This window comes from Danio rerio, chromosome 24 (genome assembly GCF_049306965.1).
Source record: "Danio rerio strain Tuebingen ecotype United States chromosome 24, GRCz12tu, whole genome shotgun sequence".
Lineage (NCBI taxonomy): Eukaryota > Metazoa > Chordata > Actinopteri > Cypriniformes > Danionidae > Danio > Danio rerio.
This window is the reverse complement of record NC_133199.1, coordinates 1,384,190-1,399,488: the sequence shown is the minus strand read 5'-3', so window position 1 is coordinate 1,399,488 and position 15,299 is coordinate 1,384,190. Positions and strand designations below refer to the sequence as shown.

Below are 15,299 nucleotides of genomic sequence, written 5' to 3'. Positions count from 1 at the left end.
GATTTGCTGGTCTGATTAGGAAGTGTGTTAAAGTCTATTGTCGTTCCATTTCTATTTGGAGTCAACTGAAATAGACCAACTCAGAACTGCTCCAAAGTCAATAGCACAGATTTGAACAAGTATTTTTAATTGCATTAGTATGAAGCTCGTCCGAAATGTGCATACATTTTGCTTATTACACACACAGGGATGCACAGCAGCACAGAAATATCTTCATCTTCAGATGCAACACAAGTGTTTTTAGCTAGTTTCAGGCTGGTTCGGGTATCGTAAACACATTGTTTAAATAGCAAATACATCAGCACTTATTTGTGCACCAGTGGTCTGATTAGGAGGTGTGTTAAGGCGCATTGTTTTTGCACTTGGAGGCTACTGAAATACACCATTGACCAGCTAAATACTACCCTAAAGTCAATGCCGCTGATTATTGTTGTACACTTTTTAATTGCATTACTGATAGGCTGGTCCATATGTGCATGCATGTTGCTTATTAACCAAATAGGGATGCACAGCAGCACAGAAATATCTTTAAATATGAATGTACGGATATCCAGCAGCACAACATCAAATTGATATCTGCGAGAAACACATTAAAAAGCCAATTGATTTGATGCCAAAACCTTTACGTCTATTTGACATAAACACGTCCTTTTGACCATCAAAGAATCCCAGAAATTACAAATATACATTGCATTTTGTATCTCTACGATACATGTAAACTACCTTGATGTCAAAACGACATTTAACAATGATATAAAACATCAATTACAGGACTGTCCTGTAATCAATTTTGATCCGTCTTTCAGGTGAGACGTTAAACCGAGGTCCTGACTCTCTGTGGTCATTAAAAATCCCATGGCACTTCTTGTAAAGAGCAGGGGTGTAACCCCAGTGTCCTGGCCTTACGATCATGGCCTTCCTATCCACTGATTTGTCTCTATTACTGTCTCTCCACTCCTTCAATAGCTGGTGGTATTAATAAATACACATTACATTACATGTTTTTTGTTGCCAATGTTAGATGTCAGTTTGATGTTGTTTTGACATCAAGGTAATCAAAAGACATCAAATCAATTAGCATTTTTGACGTGCTTTTTAATGTTGTTTTGGCATGAAGGTGCAGCAGAGTTCAAATATAAAACATTAGTGTTATCTACACAATATAAAAGTTGCTACCATCTCCATCAGCTCAGGCTTTGATCTGTTTCCTCACTAGTAAAGCGTTCAGTTTTTCCACTTATAAAGTCCGCCATGTAAATAGCAACTCCGCCATGGTGCGAATGTAACTCGTCTTAAAGGTAATGAGAGATGAAACTCTTGAGTGGTTTAATGCACATTACGTCACACTTATATCTCATGCGCCTGGTACGTAGACCGATTTTCCTGTATTTAAAATAGCAAAAGTGTCATGCGACACATCCTAAGTACATCTACAGTGTGCACGTTAGACCATGTGCTTACACTATTACACTAATAGAGCCCAGTGTTTCAACTGCAGTGAAACGTGCATCAACTGTGAGATTCATAGCAGTCGCCTGGTTACTGCAATACCATGGTAATGGTGATGTAAAACAAACTACATTCAGCTCACGCTCCCTTCATTTCAGTTGTGCTTCTCTCTCCGGATGCCCTGATTTTGTGAGCGCCGCTCTCCGTCTTGATCTGCTGGGGTCCCGGTGGATCAATAGACTCTGGAAGTTTTTTTTTTCTCTCTATCTCTTCTCTTTTCTAATCAAGGGATTCTCGGTAGACTTCGCATCTACGCTAAGAGCAAAAAGCTGAGCGGATGAAAGGAAACACCAGCCTCTGTGTGGATTTTACTGATAGCTCTGATGAAGCTCTTAAAATAGCTCTTGGAAGTTTGTCATATTAAATGAGTTTGGGGGATGTTTGCCGAACTCGGATCACACAGACACGCGCATATAAACAAACCTCTGACAAAAATGTAATTAGAGTCAAATAGTGCAAAAGAAAATCATTTTCTGCTTTCCGGAGACAGCGCAGTGATTTCAGGCTGTTTTTAAATGCTTTTATTTACAGAATAACTTTATACCACAGAGCTGCTGCATGCTTGAATCGGATTTGCTAATGAGAATTCTGAGGTATGCTGTTATTGTCAGATAAACGCACAGCTAAAGTAGTCCCAGCAGGTTTTGAGCTCCATATCACTACGCTGAATGATTAGAGTTATTTCACAGCTACAACAGTCCAAAATCACATCAAAACACAACAGAAGGCTTTGAATTGGATGTGTAAGATATTATTCCTACACACAGGAGCAGACCTGACAGATAAAGTCCCAGATACAACATCTGAACAGTGGAGAAGCTGTAGAGACCAGAGTATATGTATGAGTTGAATTGTTAGGAAGTAATACACATGTAACCATGCATTCACACGGGGCTTCAGTGTCAACACTTGACTGAAGGCGTGTCTGAAGTTGCTGAGGCGTGATCGTCAGGGCAGTGTCAGCCAATGAAATTAGTCAGCAATCGGCTACTGTCTGAGCTGGGGTATTTGCATGAAGTGATCTGATTGGCTGACACTTCCGTTGGCGCTTGAAAAGTTGAGAATTTCCCAACCTCTGCAGCGAGCAACGCCACTAAAGCGGTGCCCATGGATCCACAATGCAGTTCAGCAACGCCTGACGTCATCCATTCAAAGTAAATGAGCCCTGTGTGAATGGGGCTCATCACTTTAACATTACTTTCTAATTATTCAACGTACTGGATCCAGTTATTCCCTAGATAATAAAGGCAATCTCAATGCATATGTAACTATTTTACATTTGAACTCATTTGTGTTAGTTTGTGTGAGTTTGTATGATGTCAGTTCCTCTTTTACATGTTATGTATTAAATTTGATAACAGGGTACAAACTCTTAATCAATCCTTAAACCCAGGGAGTCTGAAGGCATGTAGGTGTACACTACCTGACAGAAGTCTTGTTGTGGATCTCAGTTGTAAGAGAATCAAATGATAACTTGACTTCTACTTGATCATTTGGAAAAGTCTCAGAAGGTGGATTTTTTTTTGATGGATCATCTGTTGCACTGCATCGCAATCATCACCAATACTGCAGAAATACGACTGGAACATACATGGAGCCAAGATTCTTACAGAAATCAGTCAAGTTTGGTGAGGGAGAAATCATGGTTTGGGTTTGCATTCAGTATGGGGGTGTGCGAGAGATCTGCAGAGTGGATGATCAACATCAACAGCCTGAGGTATCAAGACATCTGTGCTGCCCATTACATTACAAACCACAGGAGAGGGACAATTCTCCAGCAGGATAGCGCTCCTGCTCATACTTCAGCCTCCACATCAAAGCACCTGAAAGCAGAGAAGGTCAAGCTGCTCCAGGATTGGCCAGCCCAGTCACCAGACATGAACATTATTGAGGAGGAGGCGTTGAAGATGAATCCAAAGAATGTTGATGAGCTCTGGGAGTCCTGCTGAAGGCTTTCTTCTTCATTCCAGATGACTTTATTAATCAGTGATTTGAGTCATGTCAGAGATGTATGGATGCAGTCCTCCAAGCTCATGATGGGGTCAGACACAGTATTCATTCTGTCTCCACTGCAGCAGGACTTTATATTCTATACTGGACATTATTTCTGTTCAGTGATGAGACTTTAGTCTAAGCAGAGTCAGACTTTACTGTCCTAATCAAATCACTGAAAATCAAGGCATGATCAGATTTTATTGTGCTCAAATAAGCAAAATCTAGAGGCCTTTGCCTTTCACATGAGCCACTTCTGATACCAAATGATCAACTAGAAGTCCAGCTATTATTTACTGTTCCTAAAACTTGCATAGGCCACAAGACTTTTGTCAGGTAGTGTAGATAAATATTGTGAACGTGTAAGAGCACAAACACATTGAGCAAAATGTTCAAACATTTAAAACAAGCATTTGTTGTGAAAACAGCATGAGATCATCAGCCACTGCTTTTATTATAAAAACCATAGCTGCTACTATAAACTTCCAGTGAATCATTTTGGGATCCACATCAAATGGTGTATTTAGAGTAGCGTTTGTTATGTTTACCAATTGAACCGTTTTATTGCAGAAGCGCAGCAACTGTGGTGTTTTACATGAAACTTTTCAGAAAGATTAGGAGAAAATCAGAACATTTCTGAATACTCGAGGTCAAACATCCTGCATGTCAGATGATGCCAGTGCTGTCTGCCAGTCACTTATATTAGCTTTTATGGTGCCGTTTCATCCCAGATGGAAGTGAACATTAGAGACTTCATGCGGTAAATGCTATTTCATTAGCAATGGCGGTCCAAAACCTCAAAAATAAACAAACCCGGCGTTTGATGTGGCTTTAGCATTGGCAGATATGAGGATCGGCACACCCTCTCATTTAGAGGCTAAAATTATCATGACTTATTAAGAAAATTGACAGCGTTTCAAATTGTGTGGCCGTTTTATTGCAATGCCAATTTTTCCAAAACAAATCACCACACTTATGCATTCAATGCTATATTAATGCAAGGTTATGAGGGAGCACGGTGGCTCAGTGTTTAGCACTGTGACCTCACAGCAAGATACTCGCTAGTTCAAGTCCCGGCTGAGCCAGATGTCATTTCTGTGTGGAGTTTGCAAGTTCTTCCCGTGTTGGCTTGGGTTTCCTCCGGGTGCTTCGGTTTCCCCCACAGTCCAAACACATGCGCTATAGAGGAACTGATCAACTAAGTTGGCCGTAGTGTATGAGTGTGTGAATGAGTGTGAATGGATGTTTCCCAGTACTAGGTTGCGGCTGGAAGGGCATCCACTGCTCAAAACATATTCTGGAATAGTTGGTGGTTCATTCCACTGTGGTGACCTGATAAATAAGGGACTAAGCCGAAGGAAAATGAATGAATTGATAAATAATACGAGGTTCACTGCAAGGTTATTTTAGTAAATAAAAACTAGTAAAAAGTGTTTAGTTGACTTTATTGAAAACAGTTAATAACATTTTCAGAGTGAACAAAATTAAGTTAAGCCAATTTAACAGTTCCAAGTTACAATTGGTTTACCTTATTTTTTAAGTAAAGTCAACTTGTTGCTTTTAAGGCAATGGGTTTACTCACATTAAGAAGCTTATCACTTTACACAATGTATTCGGACGGGATTATTCGGAGTCAACTTAACATTTCTTTTTTTATAGTGTTGTTTTATTGGCCACGTAGGAGAATTTTGTTAATGGAGACATACTGTTATGTCTGCCTTTTTATCATATGACCTCTGTAAAAATGTAAAAACTCCAGACTAAGTGATGGCCCTAGAGAAATCAGATCCCATCCCAATGCAATAATCCCTCATTCTGTGATATAAAATCTGAACTGTGGCTGTTTTCTGAACCCCAATTTGATGCGCTTTTACTAACAAACACTCAGAACATATTCTATTGTTTCTTATTAGCCAAAAAAAACTACACTGTAAAAAGAATCTGTAATTTCACGGTTTATTTCCGGCAGCTGGGGTGCTGAAAAAAAAAAAACTACGTAAATAACGGCCGTTAAATTACAGAAATTTACTGTAAAATAACAGACATTAAATTACAGAAATTTACTTAAATTGAAGTTTCTATTAAATTTCTGTTATTCAATTTTTGTTATTTTACAGTAAATTGCTGTAATTTAATGCCCGTTATTTTAGGTTTTTTCTCCCAGCACCCCAGCTGCCGGAAATAAATTGTGAAATTACAGTTTTTTTTGTTTTTACAGTGCACATTATAAACTACACATACAGCATGGCCTTTAACATGAAGAAAATATGACATTCGACTTATTTAGATATTTTTTCTCTTTTTAATAATTATATAGTAATATGGCAACTACAGCATTTAAAAAGTTATACAAAGTTGAACTTGATAATTTTAACCTGTTTCACTGATGTAAGTTGAGATGACAAAAAGTTAATTTGATTCAGCAAAAAAAAAATAATGCAATCGTCTTTATTTATTTTTTATTTTTTTACAGTGTAGTCACCTTAAATCAGACCAATGCCTATTTTTGTCCTTTTGAGTGGTCACTGAGAGAAAAGTTGCATTAAGCGAACCCAAATGCACTCAGACAGAAGGAATGTGCGCCTTTGTTCTGTGCTAATTATTCCTCAGGAATGTACGAAAGATAACTCAGGACGGGAAAGAGCAAATTTGTTAAATGGACTCTCTATTGTTGCGCACAACCACCAGCGTTTTAGATACGGCAGCCGTGGAGTCTCTGAAATGACTTGATCTTATTGTTACAGAGCCTTTATTACCCCCTGGAGAATAGACTTGAGTCAAATACAATCTTACAGAAAGGCTCCCTCGCTCGTTCTCCTTCTGGAGCGTCCGCAGAAGTGCCATGCATTGCTAATAGTGATTGGTGGTAAACTGATGAGGTGCCTTTGTTTAAGAAACATGTCATTAGATAAGTGTGCAATCCTTAAATTGAAGTGCTTTCCCAAATCTTATCAGAAAATGGACTTTATTAAAGATGTCAATGGTAAAGAACTGTAAATATGCTACAGTCAAAATCTGGGTGGTGAATAACCGTGAATTCACTTTCCCTGAATTCCCTTTGCTTCATTTTTTATGTATATTTGGGGCAAAGTCTAGAAGGGATACAGCTGTGTATACATCCATATTTTATCATTAGATAAGTCTGCAATCCTTAAATTGAAGTGCTTTCCCGGATCTTATCAGAAAACAGACTTTATTTTATCTTCATGCAGACACACTGTGCACTGTAAAAATGACAATGGTAAAAAACTGTAAATATACTACAGTAAAAATCTCTAACCTGGTTAACAGTAAGTTTCCTTTATACCTACTATTTTCTTTTTATATACAGTCAATAACCGTAAATTCACTTTCCCAGAATTCCCGTTGCTTTAATGCTGTTTTGGGTAATGTCATAAGGGATACAGCTGACATCTATCTAGCATAATTTTTGTAACCCTGTACACAATTAATGGGTAATTTAATAAATAATATATAATATACTTGGTATAATCACTGTTTTTACATTACTGTGATGGTTGTGTTTAGGATTGTGGTTAGATTAGATGTTAATAAATACACTTAATTGGTAATTTAATACATAATATGAATTATACTTGGTATAATTACTGTTTGTACGTTACTGTGATGGTTGGGTTTAGGATTCAGATAGGGGTAGACCTTAATAAAATACATTTAATGGGTAATTTAATAAATAATGAATCAGCGACCTTCTTGATGTGAGGCGACAGCGCTACTGCGCCACCGCACTGCCCAAAATTACATTAAATGAAATTAAAAATCAATAAAATGAAAATAAAATACATATATAGATATTATTTTACTGTGCATAATTCAAATTTTAATTAAACAGAATTGAATTCAACAAATTTACATAAAAATGTTGTCAAATTTAACCCCCCCCCCCCAAAAAAATATATAGATATTATTATTTTCTTGTGCAGAATTCATACAGTATATATATATATATATATATATATATATATATATATATATATATATATATATATATATATATATATATATATATATATATATATACAAGACAATAAAACCTTATGGTAAATCATTATGACAAATCTTTAGTTATATTTATGACATTTAAAAATAGTAAATAAGTACTCATAATGTAGATTTAGATTTCATAATTTAGACTCAGCTTTATTATTTAGACTTGTATATTATTATTATAATTATGACAAGTGAGAAGTTTGCATCATAATTATGGCACAATATCTCAATTAAAAATTATAAATACATATAAAAGTATAAAAAATTATTAATAAATAACACAAATAAAGCAATTACTGTACATAAGCAAGATTTATCTGTGATATTTAGAGTCTAGAAGAAGTCCTGTCTAGAAGATTTACTCAGTACATTGCTTATAATTAAAACTAATGTGGAAAAGAGGCTGCGAATGTTTGTTTGTTTGTGAATAAAATGTTTCCCGCCTTGTTGAAGGTCTTAACTTATGAATATTAAATCGATTACGTGACTGGACGCTCCACAGGGGTTACCAAGCAACGTCAGCGTCGCCTGATTAATATTCATGAGCTAAGCCCTTCCCCGCAGTAGCGCTGCTGGTTCTCTGGCGGTGTGAGCGGAGCTGCACAACGGGAGAAAGCGCGCACAGAGCGGCTTGCGTTTCCGTCCAGCACCGCGAACCATCGAAGTCACAAAGCCCGCTTTTGTGTGATATGTGTCGGCAACTTATCTCAGAAGTCTGAAATTAAAACACAACCCTACAGTGAGAAGAATTCGGCCAGCAAAGCAGCACATATTTCAGGGGATTTTACATTTGTCTCTCAGCGTTTGGAAAGTTCTCATTGAGCTTACAGGCTTACCTAGTGGAAAATACCAAATCCGATTCAATGAATTAACACTGGGTGCATTTTCATGCGGAATTTAATAGACTCGGAATAGAGAAGTTTAATGGACTTGTCTCTCACTGAAAGTTTGGGGTTTAAATACGTGAGAACACTGGTGAACAGCGTCATCTGGCAATGCGCTGTCTAATGAATATACCCTGTACAAATGATTACACTGACGCAAAATAAAGCATGCATCACCGCAATTCTGCGTTGGAGGGAGAAGTTACTAGCTAATTTGAAGCTTTATGGCAATCACATATATATAGCTCATAATTATGATTTTAATTTTATTATTTAAAAGATTGTTTATTGAATTATTCATGGTAGCATATGTTTTTAGTTTATTGTAACTTATTAAATTAAGTTCTATCCTAATTTTATAAGTTATGCAAGCTGTTTTAAGTCAGTTTATCATAATAAAAGTTCAATAAACTCATAAGGTTAATTTTATTCAGCTAAAACTTTTAAGGCAACCAGAATTTTTACTGTGTAGTAATTAGTAATAATTTAGATGTTATTATTACACTGTAAAAAAGCCTGGTTGCCTTATTTATTTATTTATTTATTGCTGAATCAAATTAACCTTATGAGTCAATTAAACCTATATTATGTTAAACTGACTTAAAACAGCTTGGTTAACATAATTAACTTAGTTTAGTAAGTTACAATGAACTAAAAACATATGCTGTCATGACTAATAGATGATATATTTTTACCATTTATGTACTTTATATTAGTACATTTCATCTCCTAATTTGTCTTCATTTAAACCTTTTATCATTATATACAGTTAAAAAGATTTTTGCTGCTAGGTCAAAGTACTTATTTATAATGAGCTGAATCAACACAATTCTTACGTTTATGGGCGATAACATAAATGTTTTTGTTCAGTCCACTTAAATTTGTAAAAGCAACTTGATCGTTAATATAATATAATATAATATAATATAATATAATATAATATAATTGTAAATAACTTAATCAATTTGTGTTTGGACAACATAAAGGAATTATTTCGAACCAGAATTTTTTACAGTAGTATGACTTATGCCAATTTCATATCAATCTACATCATAGTTAAGGTTTTTTTAATAATGTTCCAGCTCCATCAAAGAAGTCATCACAAAGTCCATTTGATAATCATCTAGATCAGGGATCACCAAACTTGCTCCTGGAGGGCCGGTGTCCTGCAGATTTTAGCTCCAACCCTAATCAGACACACTTGAACAAGCTAATCAAGCTCTTACTAGGTGTACTTGAAACACCCAGGCAGGTGTGTGGAGGCAAGTTGGAGCTAAACCTTGCAGGGCACCGGGCCTCCAGGAACAGGATTAGTGACCCCTGATCTAAAGGTTAAAGATTGAAAAACATTGACCACCATGACAAAGTCCAAATAAAAGACATGAAAAACAATATAATAACCAAGTCCTGACACCTGCATTCACCTAAATCCACGTTTAAGAAACAAATAAGAGACCTTCAGCAACTGATCATCCCGTAATCATTCATAAGCCAGCATAAAATCATTAGCAGGGCGGATCTTCCATCATGCGCTCTCTCAGAATGAAAGCATCTTTAATAAAAATGACTGCTATATTTGATTGTCCTTTGATTAAAGGCAATAACTGATGGCCCACTTTTGCTGAACCCACCATTCACAGTGTGAATATACACACAAAACAAAATACAGGTCACAATGCATGCTATTGACTACTGGCTTACCTGCCTATTATAAAGGGTTATTATTAGTTATAAAGTATGATCTTATTCTGTGTCCGTTATCCATACCCAAAACGCAACCCAACTTCTACCTTATAACAATTAATAAACACCTAAGTAGTAGATTATTAAGCTAGTTAATTCTTTGTAATACTCTGAATTGTGCATTGCTAAAATATATTTGAATATATACCATGTTTTTAAGGAGGAAGCAATTAAAAAAGGTTTTCATGACCCAGCATTTGGTCAAATACAGACAACATTAGGTCAGATATGGATATATAAATAATCGGTCACACCATAAGGTTTCATTAGGTTATGTATTTACTAACATAAACTAATAATAAACAATACTTGTGCATTATTTATTTACACAGTTCAACATTTAGTAATGCATTATTAAAATACAAACTCATGCTTGTTAACATTAGTTAATGCATCATGAGTTAACATGCTAACAATGAACAACTTTATTTTTATTAATTATTTTAATGCATTAATTTTAATGATGATTTTTATATTAAGTCTATTAAACTTACATGAGACCTTTTTTAATTCAATGTCTGGCTTGATTTGACCTCATGCAACATTGGATGACAGCAAACCCAGCATTTTAATAGTGTGAGCTATGATTTTAACCCTCTGATTGTTTTATATTAATCTGCATGCTTTGTTTTTTTTTCTGTGGAGAGAGGATAGAGTGAGCTGTAGGCGGCATTTTTGGCCGGGGCAGCCTCGCGGAACAGGGCGTGAGATATGGATCATGGAGTCCGCGGTGATCGCAACTTCTCCCGGATTCCTGCGGAATGAAGCCCGCTGTCCGCCTTTCCTCCGGTGCTTTAATATCCACTGCATGAGCAAGTGCGCGGTCATTACTGCAAAATATTAGGCTGACTCTGTACTGCAGGACCCTGTGTTTGTTTCCTCGCGCTGACTGCTTGGTTTAGCGTAAATGACGGATACAATGAGAGTTGCTGAACGCTGAGTGCTGTTCGGAGACGCTGATGTTTATGGATTTGACTGGAGATAACTGGGCGATCGCGGTCACCGGATCGTACTGCATTACTGCTGGATGTAACGGGGGTGACAGCTTGTAGGCAAGTGCTGATTGTTTGTCTGAGCAGGAAGGACTCGGTTGAAGTGACAGGCTTAGTCCGTTTAGCATGAAGAAATATCGATGCGATCAACTTATGTGGAGTCTCACTGCTGCAGTTTGTATTTGTGCACACACTGCAGTGTTAAACATACAAGATTGCAACAGATTTTAATCTTATATATCTTTAAAATGCAGAATGCCTGTCATATATTCATGTTTCGCTTGATATGCATCATGTTAAAGGAAGTTCGGGAGTAAAACACGCCGTGTTAATGCCAATTGTGGTAACATTGCATGCGTTTGCGTGAACATGCATTGGCAAATAATGTAGATACAATTCAGAAGGTGCACATGCTTCAATCCAGATAGTTGATCTAGTAGTTGTTGCAATCTAGTAGTTGTTGCGTGTATTAAACGTTGATGTTACACCGCAATCCCGACATCAAGAGCACTTCCAGAGCGCGCGAGGGCTGGACGGTGTCTCGCGGAGAGCTCGGGGTCTCTGTGCTCTTTTATACGGGAGGTTGGGCTCCATATAGGTCGGGCTTTTGCATATGTGTAATCAAACCAATGAGAATCCCCTGCGCGTCTGGCACACGGCAGAGCAACAAACTCTAGGAAGAAGAGAAGCGTAATTTAGGGGGTGTATCCCTTGTTTAAGACGCTGTTATGGCAAAGCCAATCGCCAGATGTTTGTGTTCCTCACTCCGATTTTGAGACTAAGCAGAACGCCGGGTTACTATACGCGGAGGCTGAATCTCGTATCCAAGCCGCACTTTTTTAGCCAAAGTCTAGCGATCTCTCTTGTCTTTGCGCACAGGATTACTCGTCTATTTCGCGGAACTGCAACGATTTTTTCCCTTTTCTGTCATTCTTTAACAGGGCGAAGGAAATGGCAAAGGAGAGAGGATCGGGTCTGGGAGAGCGCAGAGGAAACCAGAGCTGAATGGCAGGATGCGAGCGACCTGAAGACGCACAAAACCGCACATTTCTACAGCTCTCAGACCCTTTTGCGCGCTCTTTCGGTTTCCTTCTTTACACGCGAGAGGAATTACCCAAATACGACCATCTGAGGATTGTCTCATCGTTTTTTGCCAAATTTGTGTTATTTTTCCGCACTCCGAACTCCAGGATTCGAGGATGCATTGTGGATTAGTGTTGATCCTCTTTACGGGAATCTTTCTCATCGTCAGTGCTCTCAAAAATGGTGAGTGTCGGCTGAAACTGACGGCTGTCTAATGACTTTTTCTTGGGATTAGATGAGGGGTAAAGCCTGTTAACGAGGGGTTGCGACTTCGGGCTGGTCACCTGCTCTCACCTGCCGCCGCTTTCTGGCTCTGGATGACCAGACAAAACCATTTCACAAATCCGCGCTGAGATCCAGCTCGTATTTATAACACCGTACAACAAAACGCGCGGTGTGATTGTGCCCAAAACATGCGTGTATCTGTAATTAACATAGCTATTATTTACAAAATAGTAAATATTATATTTCATCTCATTCATTTGACTTGCTTTATTACATTATGGTTTCTAAATTACGAAATGAGCCTCTATTGTGCATGCGTTTAGATATTTACAAATATTAGACACTCGTATTTTAATGTGTAGGCGACAGTATAGCCTCTTTTTATATTAATACACATCTGCTACTCAGATGTTAAACATTACAATACGTTTAAATTAGTACTCTTAATAAACATTTATAATATAAAGTGCTACATAAAGTCTTGTTTCTCCAAAGTTTAGGGTTTATGATCGTAATCTTAAGAAAAATATCCACATTAAAGCATTAAATATTCCAGTGAATCGTAATAATGCTTGTGTGACTTTATTTTATGATCTACAATTATACATTTTCATTTAGGTTTGAATGTAAATAGGTGTAATAATGTTATTAACTTGTAAAGTTATGCTATTACTGACTAGGCCATTTGTATTCTTCTTCTTATGTTTCTGTTCCTGTATGTAAATCAGATAAAGTGTGTATCTTAATCACGCCTGTCCAGACTAAAAAATCCTGTGGGATTCTAGCAACATTTTCTCGGGTCACTTTAATGTAGACTTGGATACAAGATAGTCGCCAAACCACTTTAGGCACGTGGAATAAGTCATGCATGTTGTGCACTACATTATTAAACTAAATGAATGATTCAATATACCAAATTTGAGTTTTAAAAAGTTGTTATCGATATTATTTCACATTTTGGATTATCAACTTCCATTTCAAAACATCTAAGGATTACTCATTGAAGTATATATACATTTACTCCTGTTGAAATAATGTTACACTTTACCTAATGTAAAACATCTGGATCGCTTATGTATTCTTAATCTAGAAACTTAAAAATCTTGATCTGTTATTTATTTATTTATTTTTTGCTTGCTCCATTTGTCGACAAATTTGCGTTGAAACTGACAAATTTGTTGTCTGAATATGGACTTGGACACAAGGTAGTCGCCAAAGCACTTTAAGCACATGGAATAAATTATGAGTGTTGACCCAATTTAAGCTTTAAAAAGTTGTTATACATACTAACCACCTATTAAAAACCTCTAAGTATTATTCATTAAAAAAATCTAAATTTAATACATTTATAATCCCTGTGAAATGACCTTTTTAACATGTTACACATTACCCAATGTAATGCATCTGGATAATTTAGTTATCCTTATGTATGCTTAACCTAGAAACTCAAATATCTTGATCTGTTTTTATTGCTTGCATCGTTTGTTGATGAATTTACATTGAAATTGACGAATCTGTGGTCTGAATGTGTTCATTTTTATTCTAACAAACAAAAAAGACAACGTGTTTGTGTGTAAACATCTCCATCAGACCCTGAGCCATGCGCTTACTCTGTAAGTTTGTTTGTTGTTGATGGATATGATGAAATTCAGTGTTGATCCGCTGTGGAAGGGACCAAATAAATGAAATATTTAACAGACAAAGGTCACGCTTCCCTCCCACATAATGACATTAAATGTAGGCGCAAATATCAAGCCTTTATTTAGTGCTTAGAAATGGGTCAGAAATGACTAGAGGAGATTGTATCTCAGAGAGTATTTGGAGAGAAACGGCACAGTCATTCTTATGTCAAACCACAATAGTGCTATTGTATGAGGTGTTACAAAATAAACCATTTAGGCAATGTGATGTTGAACATGCACTGTGGGAAATAGATACTAGAAGAAAATCCAGTGTTAAGAGTGTTTAAAAAGCTGTTTTTATTATTGTATGGCTTCACTTTAGGTTGATAAACAAACATAATCATGTGTTGTAGTGAGACTGATTGAACTGAATAATCTTTCTCTTTTAATTCTCCATCATAAGGAAAATACTCCACGTAAGGAAAAGCATTCAGAAAGCAACATGTTGGTATTTTCTTCCAGCATGCGTGATAATGTGTCTTTTCTGTTCTTTCAGACAAATGTGGAGACAATATCAGGATCACTAGTGCCAATTATCTCACATCGCCCGGCTATCCAGTATCTTACTACCCGTCTCAGAAATGCATATGGGTGATTACAGCTCCAGGACCCAACCAGAGGATTTTGATCAACTTCAACCCACACTTTGACCTGGAAGACCGAGAGTGCAAGTGAGTGTTGAGCGTTCAGTATTTTGTGTGGAGCTGCGCCACCTGCTGGTGCTGATGGAGTATATGCAGAACACTCATCTGGTGGGGCAGAGAGAGAGAGAGACACACATGTGTGCTTGGTGTCTTTAAAGGGATAGTTCACCCAAACAGGAAAATTCTGCCACCCAGAACAAACCACAGTTGTTAAACTTGTACATAATTAACTAATTTAAGCCCTTGCATTGTATATTAAAGGGACAGTTCACCTAAACATTATTATTCTGCCATCATTTACTCAAAACAAACCACTGTTGTGCAACTTGTATTTACGTAACTAATTTAGGCCTTTGCATTGTATATTAAAGGGATGGTTTAGACAAAAATGAATATTCTGCCATCATTTACTCAGAACAAACCACTGTTAACTTTAGTTATTCTAATTGACCCATTTAAACCTTTACATGGCACATTAAAGTGATAGTTGACCCAAAAATGAATATTCAACCCTCATTTAACAAGAACAGACCA

The 15,299-nt window shown here is 36.9% G+C and overlaps 1 protein-coding gene across 24 annotated transcripts in view; it reads left to right on the top strand.

Annotated features, from left to right (window-relative positions):
• The window catches only part of nrp1a (neuropilin 1a), a 453,654-nt gene that overhangs the window by 305,889 nt on the left and 132,466 nt on the right, over positions 1-15,299 (top strand). For 12 of the 24 annotated variants that reach the window (XM_073940109.1, XM_073940107.1, XM_073940105.1 and 9 more), the window contains one exon: positions 14,618-14,792. In XM_073940109.1, coding sequence (XP_073796210.1) covers positions 14,618-14,792 — 175 coding nt within the window. 24 annotated transcript variants of the gene reach the window in all.